The sequence below is a fragment of the Brachycentrus maculatus genome, unplaced genomic scaffold (assembly GCF_059751285.1).
Source record: "Brachycentrus maculatus isolate JH-2025_06_01 unplaced genomic scaffold, ASM5975128v1 h1tg000033l, whole genome shotgun sequence".
NCBI lineage: Eukaryota > Metazoa > Arthropoda > Insecta > Trichoptera > Brachycentridae > Brachycentrus > Brachycentrus maculatus.
In genome coordinates this window covers 1,469,608-1,492,740 of record NW_028280787.1, presented here as the reverse complement: position 1 = coordinate 1,492,740, position 23,133 = coordinate 1,469,608, and the positions used below count along the sequence as shown (strand labels likewise).

Genomic DNA, 23,133 nt, shown 5'->3' with positions numbered 1-23,133 from the left:
TCACCAATTCCACCCATTGTCGACGACCACACTACTGAAATTCTACTTCATCTTTGATGAGATGCCAAAAAATTATATGAAAAATAACTTCTATAATTGGAGATAATCCAGATTTGTGAACAAGTATTTGGACACACTCAAAATGTTTTAGATTTAATTTTTATTGAAATTTTATTTCTATCACGTTTTACGATGTGTCCAAATCCTTGTTCACAAGTCTGGGTTTCTTCAGTTATTAGTTATTTTACATTTTGACATCTTAACATAGATGAAGAAAAATATGGAAGTCAGGGTATTTACAGGGGTTATGACCTTTCATAGGCTGGTTTAGTGATTACTTTACACACGTGTAGCCGTGATTAAAGAACCACACTGCCCAATACTTAGAACTCGTACATATATCATGAATCTCATGTCGCTTCATATTTGAGTTTACGGCACCATCTATGTTTGTTTTGAGTAAGTTTGAGATTTGGTTATGTAAGTTATATATTAAATAAAAAAAATAAAACACAGTTTATTTTTAAATGTAGATGTGCAATGTAGATATGATACGTTTTCGTTAAGTCGCTAATTTGGTGAGTAGGTATGTCCAATTTTTAAAAGGGAAATATATTAGTCATACAGAAGAAAGTGACCAAGTGCATTTTTGACAAAAACGTGATTATTGACTATTTGATACATTACTAGCTAAATATTGCCCTGAAAAAATCCCAAAGGATTTTAAACTTGGAAGTATAATATATTGACAAGTATGGAGAAAAAAAATGGAATTTTTTTTGACTTTGACCCAAATCAAATAAACAACATGCGATGGGGTAAATTGAAAATTAGGTATTATAAAATGTAGAGAAAACAATCGTACATCAGATTCGGTATTCCCGCGGAGCAAGCTTGTCAGGATGACCGAGATAAATAAAGATGAATGGCCCGAGGGAGAAACCTTGTCAGGATAGACTTTTCATGACGTCAGAGGCGTTAGCCAAAGAACTAGGTGTAGACTTGTTAAAAATGACTAACTGCATAGAGCAGGGGTTCCCAAAGTGTGCGCCGCGGCGCCCCGGGGGGGCGTAGAAAGTATAGAGTGGCGCCGTGAGACGATCCTCTATCATTATCCGAAACCACAAATATTCTCTTTTTCACTTCTGAATTATTATAAATAGAATAAAACTCATTTTCATTTCATACTGCTAATAGTCCTCTCGGAAGGACGCTTATTGCGACATATATATATATATATATATATATATATATATATATATATATATATATATATATATATATATATATATATATATATATATATATATATATATATATATATATATATATATATGTATGTATATATATATATATATATATATATATATATATATATATATATATATATATATATATATATATATATATATATATATATATATATATGTGTATATATATATATATATATATATATATATATATATATATATGTATATATATATATATATATGTATATATATATATGTATATATATATATATATATATATATATATATATATATATATATGTATTATATATATATATATATATATATATATATATATATATATATATATATATATATGTATATATATATATATATATATATATATATATATATATATATATATATATATATGTATATATATATGTATATATATTTGTATATATATTTGTATATATATATATATATATATATATATATATATATATATATATATATATATATATATATATATATATATATATATATATATATATATATATATATATATATATATATATATATATATATATATATATATATATATATATATATATATATATATATATATATATATATATATATATATATATATATATATATATATATATATATATATATATATTTTATATTCCAAATAGTAAAGAGGGGGGCCGTAACAGAATACCATACTTGTAAGTGCGCCGCGAGCTGAAAAAGATTGGGAGCCCCTGGCATAGAGTTTATTTTGCTGCCAAGCAAAAGTGACATAAATGGCCCTGAACATTTTACGTTTTGTTAGTTGGTCACTTTCTCCTGTGCGACTACGATATTTAAATTTGAAACAGAATGTGCAAAAGAGGGTATTCAGTTTGACAAAAACAGATGAGGCTATATGACATAAGGATCTATCGGATTTGGTGGTGTCTTATTTGGAAAAAAAAACGAATTAGACAAATAAATAAGCTTTGTGACAAATGATTGATGGATGTAAACTGAATATGCTATGAATCCTTGTACGTAGTAGGAAAGGAAAATTTTCCAAAGCAGCTAACAAATATTTACAGAAAAATATACTAAAAAAATATGCAATGTCATCGTGAAAGGGAATTAAAATATCAATTTAAAACATTGATATCTGATAAGGCATTACAATGGATAGACAACTGATTATATCGATAGCAGTAGATAAAAAAAACCGTGGCTACAGAGATAATATACGTCCGCACGCTCGGCTAACGTTCTGAAGGTCTCGGGATCGATTCCCAGGGGGGGTCGAATAAATATAAGTGATTTTTTCACTGTAATATTTATTCAATATTATCCTGGACTGGTACCTGAAGCGGAGAGCTGATCACCTTTCCTTCGATCACCGATTCGGTTTAAATGATGCAGTGCCCTATGCACCAATGGGGTGGTTTTAATAAATGACTGAATAAATATATATCTTTCACAGGTAAAAACATGCATTTGAGAATAAATATCGCTCACTCCTTTCAACAACGTCATATATCAAAAAACTTGATTTTTCATGAGATCGTTTTTAAAGTTTAAGAATATAATGAAATGTATTAAAAATAAATATTAAACCACTTATTGAACTTTTTACTGTACAACAGATCTTTTTAGGTAAAACCCCGAAGGTTTTTTCTCCATTTGAAAAATATTTAGTGTATTTAAAAAAAATAATTAAACAATACCTTTTCTTCAAAATGCAAAAACAACACTTTTGCCCTGTAGCGGGTATATATTAAGTTAAAAAAAATATCCCCTTTTGCTGGGATATAGTAAATTTTCTGGGCATTCCGAAAACACGCACAACTGAAAATTGACGATTTTTGATATACGACGTTGTTGAAAGGAGTAAGTGATATGTATTATATATTTAAAAAATATACAATGTTTTTTTTTTATTTATTTTACGCTGTTTTATCTATATGTGTAAATTATTAAAAAATATATACCAGTGTATCAATGTAACGTTGTGTCAAAATTTCAAGGCAATCGGTGAATAACTGGAGGAGGTATGAGAGTTTGAAAAAACTAACATTTTCACTTTTGTTTACACATCGTATTTTTATCTAATTCTGTTACTTGTTGATATAGCGTATTATCGTTAAAAAGACAACCACGCCCTTTACATCAAATACTAGCTATAAACATTATAATTAATGTCTAAATATAGAGATGATATAAACACTCACCGATCTAATGAGCTCTCGCACAGATTTTGAATAACTGCGCACAAAATGCAGCGCGACCTCCAAAGCAGGGGACCACAACTCGAATCTACAGATTACTAATCTGTATACAGATGGTCGACTCCTCCCACAAGTGCGTGGCTGGATGTGACGTCATCCGAGGCTGATGGAAATTCGGCGTCTAAAATGATAACCGTAATTGTAACTCATGAAATAAAATTCATTCAACAGTTATACATGGTTTTGCCGCACCAAGAGATCGCATTTCAACTGCATTCAGCCTATTTTCATTTTTCTTTTGACAACTCCACGCTTTACTTCCATAAATAAGGTTTGTCATAAGGACTCCGTTGTGTACTCCTAGCACAGCTTTAGCTAATAGGCTTTTATTTGCTTTAACCGATTTTAGTGCATTATTTACTGCGTAATGTTGATTTCTAGAGATGGAAAATGGAAAGATTGATATAGAAATAACAGTTACATATTAATAAAACAATGTCTTTTACCCCTTGCGTATAGTGGTTAAAAAAAGTGTCATCAATTGTTCAAAATGTTACACAACAGAGATGAAATACACTCACTACCATATAAAAATTGGGAAAATTGATGGCACGATACATAATGAACGTTAGTTTTAATTATCATCCACTTGAAGTGATCAATTTTTTAGAAAAAGTCATTAATTGTTCAAAATATTACACAATAAAGGTGAAATACATTCACTTTCACAAAAAATTGGGGAAATTGATCACACGATACACATAAGTTTTTATTATCATCCACTTGAAGTCATCAATTTATTTATAAAATTGTTTTAAAAATCATCCAATATTCAAAAGGTTGCACAATAGAGGTGAAATACACTTACTACTTTATAAAAATCGGGAAAATTGATAGCACGATACAAAATGAACGTTAGTTTTAATTATCATCCACTTGAAGTCTTCAATTTTTTATAAAAAATGCTTTAAAAATCTTCAATTGTTCAAAAGGTTACACAATAAAGGTTAAATACATTCACTATCACAAAAAATTGGGAAAATTGATCACACGATACACATCGAACGTAAGTTTTTATTATCATCCACTTGAAGTCATCAATTTATTTAAAAATTGTTTCAAAAGTTATCCAATATTCAAAAGATTGCACAATAGAGGTGAAATACACTTACTACTTTATAAAAATTGGGAAAATTGATAGCACGATACAAAATGAACGTTAGTTTTAATTATCATCCACTTGAAGTCTTCAATTTTTTATAAAAAAAAGTTTTAAAAGTCATCAATTGTTCAAAATGTTACACAACAGAGGTGAAATACACTCACTACTATGTAAAAATTAGGAAAAATGATAACACGATACAAAATGATCATTAGTTTTTATAATTTTTGCACTTGAAGTCACCAATTTATTTTTAAAAATGTTTTTAAAAACTTAAAATATTCCAAAGGTTGCACAATAGAGGTGAAATACACTCACTACTATATAAAAATTGGGGGAAAATGATAACACGATGCACAATGAACGTAAGTTTTTATTATCATCCACTTTAAGTGATCAATTTATTTTAAAAATTGTTTAAAAGTCATCAATTGTTCAAGATGTTACACACCAGAGGTGAAATACACTCACTATCACAAAAAAAAACGGAAAATTGATCACACGATACACATCGAACGTAAGTTTTTATTATCATCCACTTGAAGTCATCAATTTATTTATAAAATTGTTTTAAAAATCATCCAATATTCAAAAAGTTGCACAACAGAGGTGAAATACACTCACTTCTATATAAAAATTCGAAAAATTGATAGCACGATACACAATGAACGTTAGTTTTTATGATTTTAGCACCTGAAGTCACCAATTTATTTTAAAAAAATGTTTTTAAAATCTTCAAATATTCAAAAGGTTGCACAATAAAGGGAAAATTGATAACACGATGCACAATGAACGTTAGTTTTAATTATCAACCACTTGAAGTGATCAATTTATTTTAAAAACTAATACTTCAAGAAATAAATTAAAAACTTAATCGGTTTGGTTCAGACCATGTGATTTCAGATCACCATTTTGATTTTTGATACTGATCTCGGTTGGGTTATAGCACACCTAGCGGATTCCGTAGAAACTTGCACAGAAAATGTCATCGTGTTAAAACTAACATTACGACATATTTTGAAATATTAATTTAGGGATATAACGTATGTTGAATTTTTTTAACTACGATTTTAAAAGGTGTACCTACCTTCATAGCATAGCATTCATCGTTTGCAAATTGTCTGTGGCTGAATTCAGTGTCTATGACGTATTTTATTGTCTATGGATCGGTCATTTTGGTGGTCCGAAACATGACCGGATCTCGGTGCGTAGTTTTGTACTGATGTTACTAACATTTTGTAAAAACGGCTTACCACAAAGTAAATTATATAAATATTAAGAATATTATTGTTTATACCATAGTGTTTATTGTGTTATAATGTATATCTGCACATACTGTCTCCAGCCTTTTCTGTCGGCCGCCAGCTCCCTTCCATCCTCCCAAGCTACGTCCGCGTCTCGTAGTTCACACGAGATCTGCCGATAGGATACAAATATGACTTTTTGTACACTTAAATATTTATTTAATCCCTGGACTGGTCCCTGAAGTGCGGGAGTGATCATCTTGCTTTCATGTAATTGACGATCAAGATTTTTTTAAACACTGCGTCAATACGATACAGTGCCATATGTACCATTGAGTGTAGATAAGGGTAAGAAGAAGAAGATATATAAGGGTAAACATTTAGTTATTTTAACTGCAGACAGTTGGTAGAATTCCATTTTGAATTGTTGGGTAATATATCTAAAATTAAACACGGCTATTGAATTAATTTTCTACTTTTATTTACATATATATGAGATGTGACGCGTTTCGTCTTATTAAGACATTATCAAACACACTTGATAATGTCTTAATAAGACGAAACACGTCACATATTATCATATATATGTAAATAAAAGTAGAATTCAATCCAAAAGCCGTGTTTAATTTTGGATATATTACCCAAAAATTTAAACATTTAGTGCCTGAAAAAATAAATAATATAAAATATTTATTTTATACTCTATACTATTTTCGTTTTTCCGCAGATTCAGAGAAAAGCGGTGCAAAACCTACACATTCAGAAAACACAAATGAATCATCTTCTATGGAAATCAAGAACAAACGTTTCCAGTGCTCATTCATGTTTGCGAAAATGCGATTTGAAATCTCACAACGGCATGAAACCATTCTTGTGTACGGAATGTGATTTGAATGTTCAAGAAAACATGTTTTATGTCGCATAGTAACTCACAAAAAGGACTGGAGAAATCATTTGAGTGTTCAGAATGCCAGTACAAATGGGCAGGAAGAGGAGACTTGAAAGCACATGTTTGCTCATACAAAAGCACCAGGACGCTACTTAGTTATATAAGAACTAGTGTAGTGATATGTTAAGTATATGATTTTTTATGCGAATTGTAAATCTTCTTCTTTTTCTTGGTATAGGCCTTGTGGCCTGTTTTTAAGAGGGATCAGCCTCCTGCGATGTCGATTCACAGCTATCGATCCATCTCTTTGGTGATTTGCCCGGGAGTCGTCTACCATGGGGTTGGCCGTACAGTGCGATATTGTAAGTTTATTATATATGTTTATACCTAGTACATAAGTAAACTCACTTCCTAAGTAAAATCATACACCTAAGTAACTTCACTTTGAATCAATGAAATGTATAAACATGTCATTTTTTGCCTAGAATTTTCACTCATGAATTACATGAAATTATAGTTACTTTAAACATAAAGAGTAAATCCACTCACGAGGAGGCAAAGGCTATATATCTTAAAAAGTTGAAGTCTGAGTAGGGTCATTATAAGCGTGTGGACGTTAGATAATTCAAAACTTACACAAAAAAGAAACCGTTCTCATGTTCAGAATGTCAATTCAAATGTTGAAGAAATCAAATATTGAAAATACACATCATTATTCATACTGGTGAGAGGCCCTTTTCTTGTGTGGAGTGTAATTTTAAAATAAGTAAATAAAACACTTGTTTTTATACCACTTGAGTTTATTAATGACTACTAGTTTCGGAAGCTAAGCTTAATTATGTTTTAGTCATCTTCAGGTCTGAATAATAACTAAAAAATAATAAGTAAAAATCTGTTCTTTAAGTGTTTCAATAAATAATTTTAACATGTCTTACCGCAAAGTAAATGTTGAAACAATAAATAAAACGACAACACCGTTTAGTTCATACTGGTGAGAAACCATTCTCATATATGGAGTGTCATTTTAAATGCACACAGAAAGGGAATTTGAATAAACGCTAGTGGGAAACCAATCAGATGTTCATAGTGTTTACAATATATATTTTTTTATTATTCTGCCACTCCACGCTTAAATTTGTTATTTTATATATCAAGATATATTTTTAGGTGGCAATTGTTTATTATTTTACTCCTTATATACAAAACATGATGTTTGATGTCTCGATAATTTTGATATAAATCAAGTTACATGTGTAATTTTTTTTTATTATTAAAGAAAATGTGTTGTTATGTCAAGAAAATATAAGCAGCGACTGTTATATAAAATTATAAAAAAAGTAATAAAAAAATAGCTAATTTTTTTTTTGAATTACCTAACGTCCAAGTGACTCTGAAATCTAGCTACGGCTTATGCAACACCGTTTATCATGTCCCTACTCAGGCTTTAACTTTATAAGTTTTATAGCCTATGCCTACTTGTGAGTGGATTTACTCTTTATGTTTAAAGTTACTATAATTTCATGTAATTCATGAGTGAAAATTCTAGGCAAAAACACTCGTTAAAATAGCTAAAAAAAACTCAATGCCCAGATATCTACAGTTTTGTCCCCAAAAACTCGCTCCCAGACAGGTAATTTATTTCGTCTCTGCTAAATTGTCTATGATTAGTTGTTTTGTCTATGTTTCCCGAAGCGCTCGTGTAATTGTATGGGTATACGTCAAAATAAGCATTTTATTGGTAATCTAAGTGTCAGGACGAAGTAATAAGTATTAGTTTTCTCACCAAAGGATTGTTACTCGAGAAAAATAACTAAAAATGTAGTTCCACATCTGATTACTCAATCAAAGTTGACGATTCGTAGTTACACGGACACCGTAATGACAGTTCTATCAACATTGAAGTCCTCAATAAAGCAAGTTCTGTCGTTTTAAATATATACGTATATATTTGAACTAATTATTTAAACTATACTTCATGAATTGTTGTTTGACACTCTTACCAATTATTTCAGGGAGCTGAAGTTTTGTAGCTATGAGAAATCTATTGCCAACAATGTCAAAAACTTGTTTAAATGCGCCGACATTTATATCCTTAAAATATTAATAGAACTCGCCAAAGATATACTAGAAATTCCTTATTCTATTACTACTATACTATGCTGTACTACTACACTGTACAAGAAATCCCTTATTCAATTATATCCAGATACTCATTTTTCATACCTACAACAGTTTTCATAAGGATAATGTGGTAGAGATTAATTTTTGTGTTTGTTTTTATTTTAAATTTTGGTAAAACTATGTCATTTTTACAAACAAATATTTTTTAACGTAATATCACATCGTTTTCTTTCAGTAACCTTTATTGAAACATAAAATAAAATGTATACCCACACAGACCACTCCTTTGTGGGTCTTTTTTGTATATTTATGCAATTTTGTATTTTGTATTGTAAAAAGCATAAAAATTTAACAAATAAGTTTTATTTATTTCCAGAATATTGAACAAATGGAGGTTGCCTCGGTGACAGTAAAGGTTGAGCCTGGAGATGTGAAAGGGGATATTCGAGATACTGCGAAAGAGGCTTCATCTCTCGATTTACAAGTCAAAATTGAACCAAAATCCGACAGTATTCGTCTTTCTAATCAATATATCTCTCGTCCCGCTGCAAACGAATCGGTTTTGTGGCACGGAATACCTTTTATCAAAGTCGAACCGGATAATTTTGGGAATGTAGACGATGTAAAATGTGATACTGGGTATGTTCCCGCTGTTAAAGTCGAACCAGGGACCAGTACCAACGTACAGTGTGGATATGGAATAAATGGTGATAAGATCGATACTGAAATCGACATTTCTAATTCTGACGTCAAAGAAAAATCCTTGGAGTCCTCTAGCAACTTGGAAATTGACTCTAGTAAGTATTGTACTCTTTTATACACAGCACCCATTCGCTTCCCTTGCCCTGACATTTTAAAAACCCTTTCTAAGACACTAAACGCCTTTAACGATACCAACTTCTGCGCTAAATGTGTTACAAAACATATTTGATAAATAAATAAATTATCCTTAAAACCATCAAATAAGGAAACTATTCATAAAATACCTAGTTAACAAAAAAAACTAACTAACTATCACGTCGCTTCACCGCAGGCAGAGAGAATAGAAAGCCGCACCAAACTATTTTTTTTTCTTTGCAAACTATTTTCGCCTGTTATTTTGATTATTTTTTGTTGTTTATTTTCAGATTCTGGAAAGAGACGAAAAAAACACGAAGTTGCCAACGACACGGAAAAGAAAATCTCTTGCCCAGTATGTAATATTGAGTTTTCTAGAGAGAACAACATGAAATCACATATGTTAACTCATACAGGAGAAAAACCGTTCTCCTGTTCTGAGTGCGAATACAAAAGTTCTCGAAGACAGACTTTAAGAATACACATGTTGACTCATAGCTCTGAAAAATCTTTCTTATGTTCGGAATGCGAATACAAATGCAAAAGAGCGCAGGTTTTAAAGTTGCACATGTTGACTCACAAATCAGAGAAATTGTTCTCTTGCTCAGAGTGTAACTACAAATGTTCTCAGAAAGGGATGCTGAAGGTGCACATGGCCACTCACACCGGAGAAAAGAAATTCTCATGCTCCGAATGCCCTTATAAAAGTTCTCGAAAGTACAGCATCAAGTTGCACATGTTGACTCACAAGCCCGAGAAGTCTTTCTCGTGCTCCAACTGCCAGTACAAAAGCTTCCGGCTCCAAGACTTGAAATTACACATGCTGACTCACGCTGAAGAAAAACCGTTCTCATGTTCGCAGTGCCAAATGAAATTCACGCGAAAAAGGAGTTTGAAGTTTCATATGTTTACTCATACCGGTGAGAAACCGTTCTCATGTACGGAGTGCGAGTTTAAATGTTCTCGGAAAAAAGACTTTGTATCGCACGGCTTTTCTCACACTGGAGAAAAACCTTTCTCGTGCGCGGAGTGCCACTTTAAATTTTCTCGAAAAGAAACTTTGAAATTACATTTGTTGATACACGCCGGCGAGAAACCATACGCCTGTGCAGACTGTCCATTCAAATGTAAAAGAAAACAGTCTTTGAAGTTGCACTTGTTGACTCACAGCGATACGAAACCATTCTCTTGTTCGGAGTGTGAATTCAAGTGTTCACGTAAAGGGTATTTGAAAAAACACATGGTTTGTCATACAAATTTGAAAAGTCCATAAAATTTTAACAGAACTTGGAATACGAAAACTGCATTTCGGCGCCGTTCGAAAAAGAGTCATAAATTGTAAGACTATTTTTTTTTCTATAATTAACATAGTAAATTTCTAAAATAAACAATTTTACATGAATATACGTTATTTCTGTCCAAAAAAATATTGATTTATTAGGTCTTAGAATTAAGCCCTCTCATATAGTATCCACGATTTCACCTTCATTTACTTTCCCGTACCCGGCAGTAATGTACTTCGCTTCAACGTCATCTTCACCTCATTAAACGTATTCCACTTTCACAGAATCTGGAGCGCTGAACTGACTAAGAAAACACTGCGTCATTGCGATGCAGTGCCCTATGCACCATCTGTATCACAAGGAAACGTTAGGAGCGAAATATATTTCAAAAGATCCAGATGACGCAAGTGAAGGACATTACTATATGGGAAAGGAAATGGAGGAGGCATAGAGGTAAGAAAAAAAGACTAGGAAGCTCTACCATTCTACCCATTATTGACAACCACACTACTCAAATTCTTGAAAGTTCTATATATATATGAACCAATTTTGAAACATTATTCTTGAATCACTAGAACTTCACTAGAGACATCTATTGGTGAGATGAAAAGAAGCTTTTATTGAGCAGAAACTCTTTTATAAGTATGTGAGGTCCGAATCCTGGATTATATTCACACGCATGAGAAACGCCAGAAAAGAAAAATCATTGACATCTTTGATGAGATGTCAAAAAAATCATATGAAAATAACTCCTGTAATTGGAGATAATCCAGATTTCGTGAACAAGTATTTGGACACACTTAAAATATTGTGAATGAATATAAAATTAATTTAAAACAGGTGTGCGGAAATGTCTAAGAACACCTTACCTAACTTTTTTTTTAATTACCTAACGTCCAAGTGACTCTGAAATCTAGATGCGGCTTACGCAACACCGCTTATCATGGCCCTACTTAGCCTTTCTAAGTTTTATAGCCTTTGCCTACTCGTGAGTGGATTTACTCTTTATGTTTATAGTTACTTTAATTTCTTGTAATTCATGAGTGAAAATTCTAGCCATAAACATTCGCTATCTCTCTAGAGGCATTAATTTTTACTATTAAATGATTTTAAGTCGGCAATATGAGAATTTGGTGTATGATTTTAGTTTTTTTTTTTATTTTACTTATGAATTTAAATAGGATTTTAGACAAATAAACTAAATTTTGCATCTTCTGTCAAAATCCGAGCGCAGGTTTACTCGCAACATCCGATCAGACGTCGCTAAATGCAAGCCGCGGCTGGCAGTTGATATAGAACCGTCCGCGCACGCGCACAGGGCCCGTGACGTCACGCGGCCTGGATGAAAATAATACAACTTCGCCAGTGTTAAAATCCTCGCTAAACTTGATGCGGGCTAATTTTAGTTTCAAACTTTTCAGTATTTCGCGGCGAGCCATCGACTCGCGTCGCTCGGTTATCCGTCACACGGTAGAGTATCGATAGTCGGCCCGAAATCGACATCGAAATATACCCCTTTTTGGCCTTTTTCGGAATTTCGAATGTAAACGTCGCGGTTTTTGCGAGTTGGCAACACGGAAGGTGGCCGTTCAAATATAGAATCGTAAAATGTACCGCGCAGTGTTTAAAAATAATATTTCTCCGGCCGTGCATAGTGATGGGAAAATCCTTGAAAATCGATATTGACATTTATTCATTTTCATATCTCGTAGTCGTACAGGAGAAAGAGACCAACTAACAAAACGTACAATGTTCAGGAGGGCTATTTAAGTCACTTTTGCTTGGCAAGAAAATAAACATCAATGCAGTCAGTCATTTTCAACAAGTCAATATATTATACTTCCAAGTTAAAAATCCTTTGGGATTTTTTTCAAAACAATATTAAGCCAGTAAGATATCAAATAGTCAATGATCACGTTTTTGTACAAAATGCACTTGGTCACTTTCTACTGTATGACTACGATTTATTTATACGAATGTTTATATAACTCCGCTTCCTTGTTTACACACTTGGTTACCGTGCTGGACGTCCTGTGTTCGATTCCCGGGGGCTGAATATAAATATAACCTTTTTCATTCTAATATTTATTTCAATTTTATGAGGTAAATTTGGTTGGTTTTACATGATCAAGTATTTCAAATACTGGTCACGTCAGGAGTCGGAATATTCGGCGGGCATGTGTGAGGAGATGTATGAATGAGGAAGAGGCGAAGATTGTATGCAAAGACAGACTAATGTGTTATTCTATTCTCTCCGCCTACCCTTGCGGGGAAGTGGCGTGGAGGTTAGTTTCAATTTTGTTTAGTATTCATATTTATAATAAATAAACAAATAACATGTAAGACGTATAAATGTCATGAGAATAGATAGTGAAACAAGCAAAACAATGATATAAAGGCGATCCTCCACTTGCGAAATATGATAAGCGGTGTTGCATAAGCCGTAGCTAAATTTCAGAGGCAATTGGACGTTAGGTTTTTTTTTTTTTTTTTATTATTATTTTTTTTTTTAAACAGCTATTGATAGGTCGTACGCCCTGCAAATATCAAAACGTCCATATTATTATTTTAATAAAGATCATTATAATGCCTTTAATTCCTTTATGCTCATATTATGTATGATTTTATTATTTTTTATTATTTAGTCAATGATGGATTGAATGGCAAATGAATGAATCATCTATGTCTCAACATAGATGAAGATGAACTATGCCTCAACTCAACCATAGATAGTGTCGAGAAGTATTTATTTATTTATTTGAACTTTTTGTACAATATGTGTGTCTGTTAGAAATTAGTGGGGAGATAATGCTTGAACAAGAAGTAGTATGTGAAGAACGTGTCATTTGTATCATAAATAAAACATCCTAAATTTGCGTAGTGTTGTTGTCAATCATGGTTAGATTGGTGAATATTACACGGTGTATAAAGTGATCCATTAAACCAGCCATGTTACCCTGTAAATACCCAGACATCTCAATAGATTTCGTCATCTGTGTTGAAATTTCAATTAAAATCTCGACGAAAATAATTGAAAATATCTCTCAAAACAAAAAATAATCCGGAAATAGTTTTCTTACATAATTTTTTGAATAAATATTTAGGTACTCGATATTGAAATCGCCATTCGCGCCTCCGTCACATCTCTATAATTTATTACAAACATTTTTCTTTGCTGGCAATAATTATTTACCGCCAAGATTAAACGTCAGGCGGGGCGCGGGGCGACATCAAAAAGCGAACAAATTCGAATCAATTTACAGAATTTCTTTCATCGGCTCTTTCTAGAACGTGTAAAAATAAACGAACAATGGCGCGAAACACGACTGCCAACTGCAGCAATTAATAAATTACGAATCTAATTTAATACCGTTGCAGGTTTGGCAACTTGACAGCAGACTTTTCGTTCGGAAATGTATAATAGTTACAAATATTTGCTTTATAAATTATTATCGTAGGTTTGAATTCACGCTCTGTGAATTTGATGTATTAGAGTCTAACAGTCTCTCGAACGGATTTGTAGACGCAAAGGGGGTTTTAAACTTTTTCGTAATTTAAAAAGAACGTTTAACCCGTAAGCTGCGGATCGCATCTATTGTCGTTTTTATAGAAGTACCGTTGACTGCGGATCGCATGCATAGTCGTTTTTCAACTTAACGTACTTATATCAACACCTATGGATAATTTTTTGCACTTAAATTTGGTTCGAGGCATGGATGAATTAGTTCTCTTTGATTTATTGTCATAAAATATCAAAATTATTTTAATTTAGTGTCAACTTTATCGTGAATACTTCCGGTGGCTCGTGCTCCGCAGATACGACAGACGCGTCTTCTATACAGCCGCCATACTTTAGGCCGCGAGTCCGTAAATGTTAATATTTTTGTGTAAATACACCATAAAAACATAATAAGTAAAGTGCATTGTGTACTGTGAACATCTATGATGGATATCCGAAAGTTTCACTACAAAAAATAGCCAAAAATATGCTTTTTTGTCAAAAATATTGTAATGTAAAATAATCCAGCACGGGACGGAAAGTTTGACACTCGAAATCGAGCAGCTTAGAGGTTAAAAACCACTTTTGCTGGTTTAAAACCACTCCCATGCAAAAAATAGTAGGAGTAATAGAAGGATCGATTAATTGGTTTTAAATATCAACTAGCATATAACTTCTCTCCCTCATCCCCATCAAATGGTGCATAGGGCATCAAATCGATCCAATATTAAGTTAATTTTATGGAGGCAACGGGATCATTTTTACTCTTCAGGAACCAGTCCAGGGTAATATTAAATAATTATTAGAATAAAAAAAAACACTTTTATTAAATTCCTTATAATCTTATATTTAAAATTTTCAATAAAGCTTTGACATCTCAACATAGATGAAGAAGAATATGAAATTTTATTAATTGATTCGGCAGTCACTTTGTGATAAAATCTATCCATTTTTCATTTGAATTTTACTTAGTAAATAATACCACTATTTATAATCACTGAAATAGTGGTATTTACTAAATACAACTTTAATTTGAAAAATAATATGGAAGCTTGTGTATTTACACGGCTTGCGATCTGTTATAGGCAGGGTTGAGTGATCACCTTATACACGCTAACATTTACCATTCTATCCATAATGGGCTACCGCTCTACTAAATTATGTATATGTATATATATGTATATATATATATATATATACATATATATATATATATATATATATATATATATATATATATATATATATATATATATATATATATATATATATATATATATATACACATATATTTGTCCGCCTCCGTAGTGTGATGGTCAGCACGCTCGGCTACCGTTCTGGAGGTCCCAGGTTCGATTCCCAAGGGGGGTAAAATAAATATAAGTGATTTTTTCACTGTAATATTTATTCAATATTACCCTGGACTGGTACCTGAAGCGGAAGGCTGATCACCTTTCCTTCATGTGTAAACTATCAAGATAACACTGCGTTTATATGACGCAGTGCCCTATGCACCATTGGGGTGCGGATAAGGATTATATATATATATATATATATATATATATATATATATATATATATATATATATATATATATATATATATATATATATATATATGTGTGTGTGTGTGTATATTTATATATATGTATTACACATCAACGAAGCTATAAATTTTTATTTCTCGCGAACGTATTGGAAGTGTTGCCAACTATATCAAGAGCCGCTATAAATTTCCGTAAAAAAAACGATATAATTATAATGCCGGCCTAGATATCTTTAAAAATCGTTAACTGAATCCAACGCTCGCTTAAAAATAAAAAAATAATTAGATATTTCAAAGATATAATCTATATTGAGAATATTTTGGTAATTTGTGTGTCTTTTTTGACGGCTCATATAGAATTGATAATATAATGAAACAGTTTGAAAAGTGCGTTTAATTTTTTGGAAGAGTTTCGTAGTTTTTTTTTTAATTATAATATGTAGATTTTTTTAAACCGTTTTTATTTGATCGTACGCCTATACGAAAATTAAACTTATTTGATAATTTAATCAAAGTCAATTATTTCAATGTTTTTTTCACAGTTCAGATTGAATCGATAAGTCTTTAAAGCAGTTTGGAAAGTGCGTTTCGTTTTTCGGAAGAGTTTCGTCGACCAGCGAAGATGATGACCATCAGCGAGAGCAACTACACGTCGAACCAGATGTCGACGGTGCACACCGTCAACGACAAGGTCATCCACCGGGACAACGTCAACGACGTCCAGCAGTCGTCGTCGACCAACAGCGCGCTCATCACCAAGAGGGGCTTCAAGCCCTCGGACATGTTCGACCCGCAGAAGAAGGAATTCCTGACCAATCTCAGTTATAAGCTATTCCCTGTGAGTTGGGTAAGTGTTCTGTTCCGTTTCGGTGGCTAACCCATGATGACGTCACTAGACTGCAATCCAGACGAAAACGTTTCATTTTCTTCTTCCGAGAGAATGTGGAGTTACACAGTTTTGCGTAGAGACCGACGTAATCTAAGAAATGGTGTAGTAGACTACCGATTTTAATTTTTAATTTTTTTTTTGCATGCACATAATCTAGTAACGCTGGCTAACAATTTACAACTTTTATTTTGTATATATATATATATATATATATATATATATATATATATATATATATATATATATATATATATATATATATATATATATATATATATATATATATATATATATATATAAATATATAAATATATATATATATATATATATATATATATATATATATATATATATATATATATATATATATATATATATATATATATATATATATATATATATATATATATATATATATATATATATATATATATAAATATATATTTCGTCCGCCTCCGTAGTGTAATGGTCAGCATGCTCGCCTACCGTTCCGGAGGTCCCGGGTTCGATTCCCACGGGGGTTTAATAAATATAAGTGATTTTTTCACTCTTATATTTATTCAATATTACACTGGACTGGTACCTGAAGTGGAGGGCTGATTACCCTTCCTTCATGTGTAATCGATCGAGATAACACAGCGTTTATATGAAGCAGTGCCCTATGCACCATTGGGGATTTATTATATATATATATATATATATATATATATATATATATATATATATATATATATATATATATATATATATATATATATATATATAAATAAATATATATATATATATAAATACCTGATCTTTATGCACTTTGCATGGCTGAATTCAAAAACGTAAGCAAAAAAAAATGTAGCACTTAAAATTTTTTAGTTATGGATATTTTTAATTCTGATATTGACTAAAGTTTATCTTATTATTTATGTATAAATATATATATTCATATAATGCTATCATATTCAATATAAATAAGTTAATATATTTCCACTTTTACTCCATAATTATCAATACTTTTTTTTAATCCCTTAGACCTTAGACTAAAGCATGTCTAGATACCAACCACTATTACGGTTTCAACGTATGGGGTCCATACAAACAATAATGTGTCTGTAATACAAAACTTGACGTGGTACAAACTTGTCACCATATAGACTTTGAATAAGAACGATTAACTTCAGTCCAAATCAGTCATCAAAATATCAGTTACGAAATCATTGTTGGCCAGTGTAATTAATTTTTTATATTCCGAGTGTGTCTAAATCTTTGTACATAATTACTAAGTACGCAGCACGCTCGGCTACCGTTCTGGAGGTCCCGGGTTCGATTCCCAAGGGGGGTAAAATAAATATAAGTGATTTATTCACTGTAATATTTATTCAATACTACCATGGACTGGTACCTGAAGCGGAGGCCTGATCACCTTTCCTTCATGTGTAAACGATCAAGATAACACTGCGTTTATATGACACAGTGCCCTATGCATCATTGGGGTGCGGATAAGGGTTTTATATTTTATATTTATTATATTTTTTTAATTGAAGAGAAACATTTGTATTTTTATAATTTACACAAATATTTCAAATTCATACTATGTCTGTGAGCCTAAGCAGCGCATTTTCAGAAATAGGTATCAAATTGTGGTAGAGTGGGTTCGAACCGAGAAACTCTGACTTAAGAGTCCGCGACACTAACCACGCGACCATAACCCGATATATATCAAGATTTTTTTTCTTAGTATCTCGATATAGATGAAGAAGAATATGGGCGTATAAGAAAATGCCCTTCCATTTACAGTCGCAATTCCTATAATTGGAACGGCATTTACAGAGCTTGCGGCCTGACTTGTTTTGAAATCATAGTTTTTTGTTTGGACGTTGGGATGTAGCAGCCCATAACAGGTCGTGAGCCCTGTAAATGCCCAGACTTCCATATTCTTCTTCATCTATGTTGAGATATCAATAAAAAAAACCTTGATACGTTGAATTAATGAGATTTATTTTCAAACTAATTTGCACGTTTTTTTGTATCTAATAGTCCTTCTATACATTTTTAATCTCAGTTTTAAACTATCACAACTCAAAAATCATCAAAATATCATTTCCGTATACTATGTTTTACATCACATCCAGCCTCATTCGCACCCAATGGTGCTTAGGGCTTCTTCTTCTTCTTCTTCTTATTGTAGGCCTTACGGCCTGTTTTTAAGAGGGATTAGCCTCCTGCGACGTCGATTCCCAGCTATCGGCCCATCTCTTTGGTGGTCTGCCCGGGAGTCGTCTACCATGGGGTTGGCCGTACAATGCGATGTGGGGGAGTCTGGATGGTTCCATTCTCCTCACATGCGCATACCATTGTCTTCTTCGTTGCCTTCCCCACCTAACGACATCTTGATCTCGCATATTTCCCTGATCCTGGCATTTCTCAATCTATCTCGAAGACTCTTGCCTGTTATGCTTCTCAGAGTCTTCATTTCTGACACTCTAAGCGTGTCACATTTTTAATCTCAGTTTTAAACTATCACAACTCAAAAATCATCAAAAATCATTTCCGTATACTATGTTTTACATCAGCCTCATTCGCACCCAGTGGTGCTTAGGGCACTGCATCGAATTCATGCAGTGTTATCTTGATCGTTCTTAACGCTAAGGCTAGGCAATTTGTCCTGCGCTTCAGGTATCCATTTAGGGTGATATTAAGATAAAGATTACAGGTTTAAAAAAAAACACATTTTTTAATATTAACTTGTCCATATTTTATTTTGACCTCTAACATCCGTCGGCAACAAATTAAAAATGTGTGTAACGATATATCGCAGTGTTGGACTCCCATATTTATTGTCAATTCTTGGGACTATCAACCCTTCGTTGTGGGTAAATCGTGTATCAAAAGAATTAGTCTATAACGTTAAGAGTCCGCGGCAGCATCTATGGTCGAATTGAGTAATCTTTTGTTACGTTGATAAAATTAGTATATAACCACTCATCGAGATTTTTATGTCCACCGGTTTCGAGACGTACCCGTCTCTTCGTCAGGACAATCACTAACACAGCATGCAAACAATACCACCCTTCACCACCATAGCACCATTTACACACTTAAAACAACACATGCAATTTTTGGTCGACCCAAAGACCAACATGCACTAAAGCTTTCAGCACAGACATGCGTTACGAGTCGAGGTTAAACTTGCTATAGAATTAGACATATCAATCAATCAACTTATATACTTGTAGGATGAAAGGAGTGGGCGGGGTTCGAATTGGATACTGACGAATCATGCTTAACCGATGTTGAATCAAACAATGGGCTATAAGTAAAATTTATTTTTGCCGGGTACGTCTCGAAACCGGTAGACATAAAAATCTCGGTGAGTGGTTATTTACTAATTTTATTAACGTTTTTGTAAAAAAATAATAAGTTTAAATGACTAACCACATGGTAAATATTTTAAATATTAATAATTTTAAATATTATAACTCTTGATCATTTACCCATTCCTTTATTTTGCCTTTGTTGCATATTTTATTTTGACCTCTTGCATCCGTCGGCAACAAATCAAAAATGTTCGGAACGATATATCGCTTATTCCTTTCAAGAACGTCATAAATCAAAAAACTTGATTTTTCAGGAGAACGTTTTTAAAGTTTAATAATATAATACAATGTATTAAAAATAAATATCAAGCCACTTATTGAACTTTTTACTGTGCAACAGATCTTTTAGGTAAAACCTGAAGGTTTTTTCTGAAGGTTGGTTCTCTCTTTGAAAAATATTTAGTATATTTATAAAAAATAATTAAACACTACCTTTTCTTCAAAATGTAAAAACAACACTTTCTGCCCTGTAGCGGGTAAATATTAAGTTAAAAATATGCCTCTTTTGCTGGGATATAGTACATTTTCTGGACTTTCTGAAAACATGCATAACTGAAAATTGTCGATTTTTGATTTATGACGTTCTTGAAAGGAGTGAGCGATATATCAATTTATATTTATAGAACTTTGAGTAGTGCGTTTGTCAATAATGGGTAGAATTTGTGAATGTTACACGTGTGTAAAGTGATCACTTAAACCAGCCTATGACGGTCGTCAGCCCCGTAAATGCCCAGACTTCCATATTCTTCTTCATCTTTGATGAGATGTCAAAAAATAATATACAATTTAATTAATTTATGTACTAGACATTTCTACTTATAAAATATCTTATACTATTTTTTTGACATCTCAACAAACCGAAAACATGCACAACTGAAAATTTACGATTTTTTATTTATGACGTTCTTGAAAGGGGTGAGCGATATTGCAGTGTTGGACTACCATATTTAATGTTAATTCTTGGGACTATCAAACCTTCGTTGTGTGTAAATCGTGTATCATGGTTGTGTACTAGGAGATTTCGATATTTTTGTCTAGTTTATTGTTCAACGATGATACTCATCCACAATATTCCGCGTACCGGCAGTAATTTTAAATGTTAATAATAATAAAACCCTTATCCGCACCCAATGGTGCATAGGACAGTGCGTCATAAAAACGCAGTGTTATCTTGATCGTTTACACATGAAGGAAAGGTGATCAGCCCTCCGCTTCAGGTATCAGGTACCAGTCCAGGGTAATATTAAATAAATATGACAGTGAAAAAATCACATGTATTTATTTTACCCCCCTTGGGAATCGAACCCGGGACCTCCAGAACGGTAGCCGAGCGTGCTGACCATTACACTACAGAGGCGGACAATAATAATAATAATAATAATAATTAAACCCTTATCCGCACCCAATGGTGCATAGGGCACTGCGTCATATAAACGCAGTGTTATCTTGATCGTTTACACATGACGGAATGGTGATCAGCCCTCCGCTTCAGCTACCAGTCCAGGGTACTATTAAATAAATATGACAGTGAAAAAATCACATGTATTTATTTTACCCCCCTTGGGAATCGAACCCGGTACCTCCAGAACGGTAGCCGAGCGTGCTGACCATTACACTACAGAGGCGGACAATAATAATAATAATAATAATAAAAAAAACCTTATCCGCACCCAATGGTGCATAGGGCACTGCGTCATAAAAACGCAGTGTTATCTTGATCGTTTACACATGAAGGAAAGGTGATCAGCCCTCCGCTTCAGGTACCAGTCCAGGGTAATATAAAATAAATATGACAGTGAAAAAATCACAAATATATTTATTTTACCCCCCTTGGGAATCGAACCCGGGACCTCCAGAACGGTAGCCGAGCGTGCTGACCATTACACTACAGAGGCGGACAATAATAATAATAATAATAATAAAAAACCCTTATCCGCACCCAATGGTGCATAGGGCACTGCGTCATATAAACGCAGTGTTATCTTGATCGTTTACACATGAAGGAAAGGTGATCAGCCCTCCGCTTCAGCTACCAGTCCAGGGTACTATTAAATAAATATGACAGTGAAAAAATCACATGTATTCATTTTACCCCCCTTGGGAATCGAACCCGGGACCTCCAGAACGGTAGCCGAGCGTGCTGTCCATTACACTACAAAGGCGGACAATAATAATAATAATAATAAACCCTTATCCGCACCCAATGGTGCATAGGGCACTGCGTCATATAAACGCAGTGTTATCTTGATCGTTTACACATGACGGAAAGGTGATCAGCCCTTCGCTTCAGGTACCAGTCCAGGGTAATATTAAATAAATATGACAGTGAAAAAATCACATATATTTATTTTACCGGAATCGAACCCGGGACCTGCAGAACGGTAGCCGAGCGTGCTGACCATTACACTACAGAGGCGGACAATAATAATAATAATAATAAAACCCTTATCCGCACCCAATGGTGCATAGGGCACTGCGTCATATAAACGCAGTGTTATCTTGATCGTTTACACATGACGGAATGGTGATCAGCCCTCCGCTTCAGCTACCAGTCCAGGGTACTATTAAATAAATATGACAGTGAAAAAATCACATGTATTTATTCTACCCCCCTTGGGAATCGAACCCGGGACCTCCAGAACGGTAGCCGAGCGTGCTGACCATTACACTACGGAGGCGGAAATGTTAATAATATAATAATAAATATTAATAATATTGAGAATATTTTGTCATGTGTTAGTTGTTGTCGGTCAAATCTACATATTGGACGAATGTGTGTTTTTCACAAAATGTCCCCGGACCGCGTAGTCTAGTGGTCGAGTGGGCAGCC

The 23,133-nt window shown here is 32.9% G+C and overlaps 3 protein-coding genes across 15 annotated transcripts in view; 2 read left to right on the top strand and 1 right to left on the bottom strand.

Moving 5' to 3' along the window:
• Positions 1-3,558, bottom strand: part of LOC148312758 (uncharacterized) — a 42,802-nt gene extending 39,244 nt beyond the window's left edge. The window contains exon 1 of the mRNA XM_088273660.1: positions 3,470-3,558. The gene's annotated coding sequence lies outside the window, so the exon portion shown is untranslated. The remainder of the gene's footprint in view (positions 1-3,469) is intronic.
• Positions 3,559-5,789: 2,231 nt separating this feature from the next.
• On the top strand, positions 5,790-11,455 carry LOC148312757 (uncharacterized). Of its 5 annotated transcripts, XM_088274017.1 has the most exons (5): positions 5,790-5,887; positions 5,974-6,244; positions 6,600-7,123; positions 9,259-9,679; positions 10,010-11,121. In XM_088274017.1, the coding sequence occupies exons 3-5, from the start codon at positions 7,097-7,099 to the stop codon at positions 10,990-10,992; spliced, it is 1,431 nt and encodes a 476-aa protein (XP_088130143.1). In that variant the 5' UTR covers positions 5,790-5,887; positions 5,974-6,244; positions 6,600-7,096; the 3' UTR covers positions 10,993-11,121. The 5 variants fall into 5 exon arrangements, 4 of the variants coding, with proteins under 4 accessions (XP_088130143.1, XP_088130135.1, XP_088130152.1 ...); XM_088274009.1 differs by having other exon boundaries at positions 5,790-6,220; XR_015838864.1 differs by lacking the exons at positions 5,790-5,887; positions 5,974-6,244; positions 6,600-7,123 and adding exons at positions 8,498-8,678; positions 11,287-11,455 and having other exon boundaries at positions 10,010-11,057.
• A 966-nt stretch (positions 11,456-12,421) lies between these two features.
• LOC148312756 (uncharacterized) overlaps positions 12,422-23,133 on the top strand; it is a 41,110-nt gene continuing 30,398 nt past the window's right edge. For 2 of the 9 annotated variants that reach the window (XR_015838871.1, XM_088274062.1), the window contains exons 1-2: positions 12,422-12,472; positions 16,589-16,884. Coding sequence is in view for 7 of the 9 variants with exons in the window: in XM_088274062.1 (XP_088130188.1) it covers positions 16,669-16,884 (216 nt within the window). In the remaining 2 variants the exon portion in view is untranslated. Of the gene's footprint in view, positions 12,546-16,588; positions 16,894-23,133 lie in introns of all 9 variants that reach the window. The other 7 variants (XR_015838872.1, XM_088274072.1, XM_088274045.1 and 4 more) reach the window with 6 other exon arrangements.

Bases quoted from the DNA above. Each gene is read 5' to 3' on its own strand.
- LOC148312757 (XM_088273999.1), top strand. From the start codon at position 8,640: ATGACAGTTCTATCAACATTGAAGTCCTCAATAAAGCAA. The intron at 8,679-9,258 runs GTTCTGTCGTTT...ATTTATTTCCAG, and splicing joins TGAAGTCCTCAATAAAGCAA to AATATTGAACAAATGGAGGT. The intron at 9,680-10,009 runs GTAAGTATTGTA...GTTTATTTTCAG, and splicing joins CAACTTGGAAATTGACTCTA to ATTCTGGAAAGAGACGAAAA.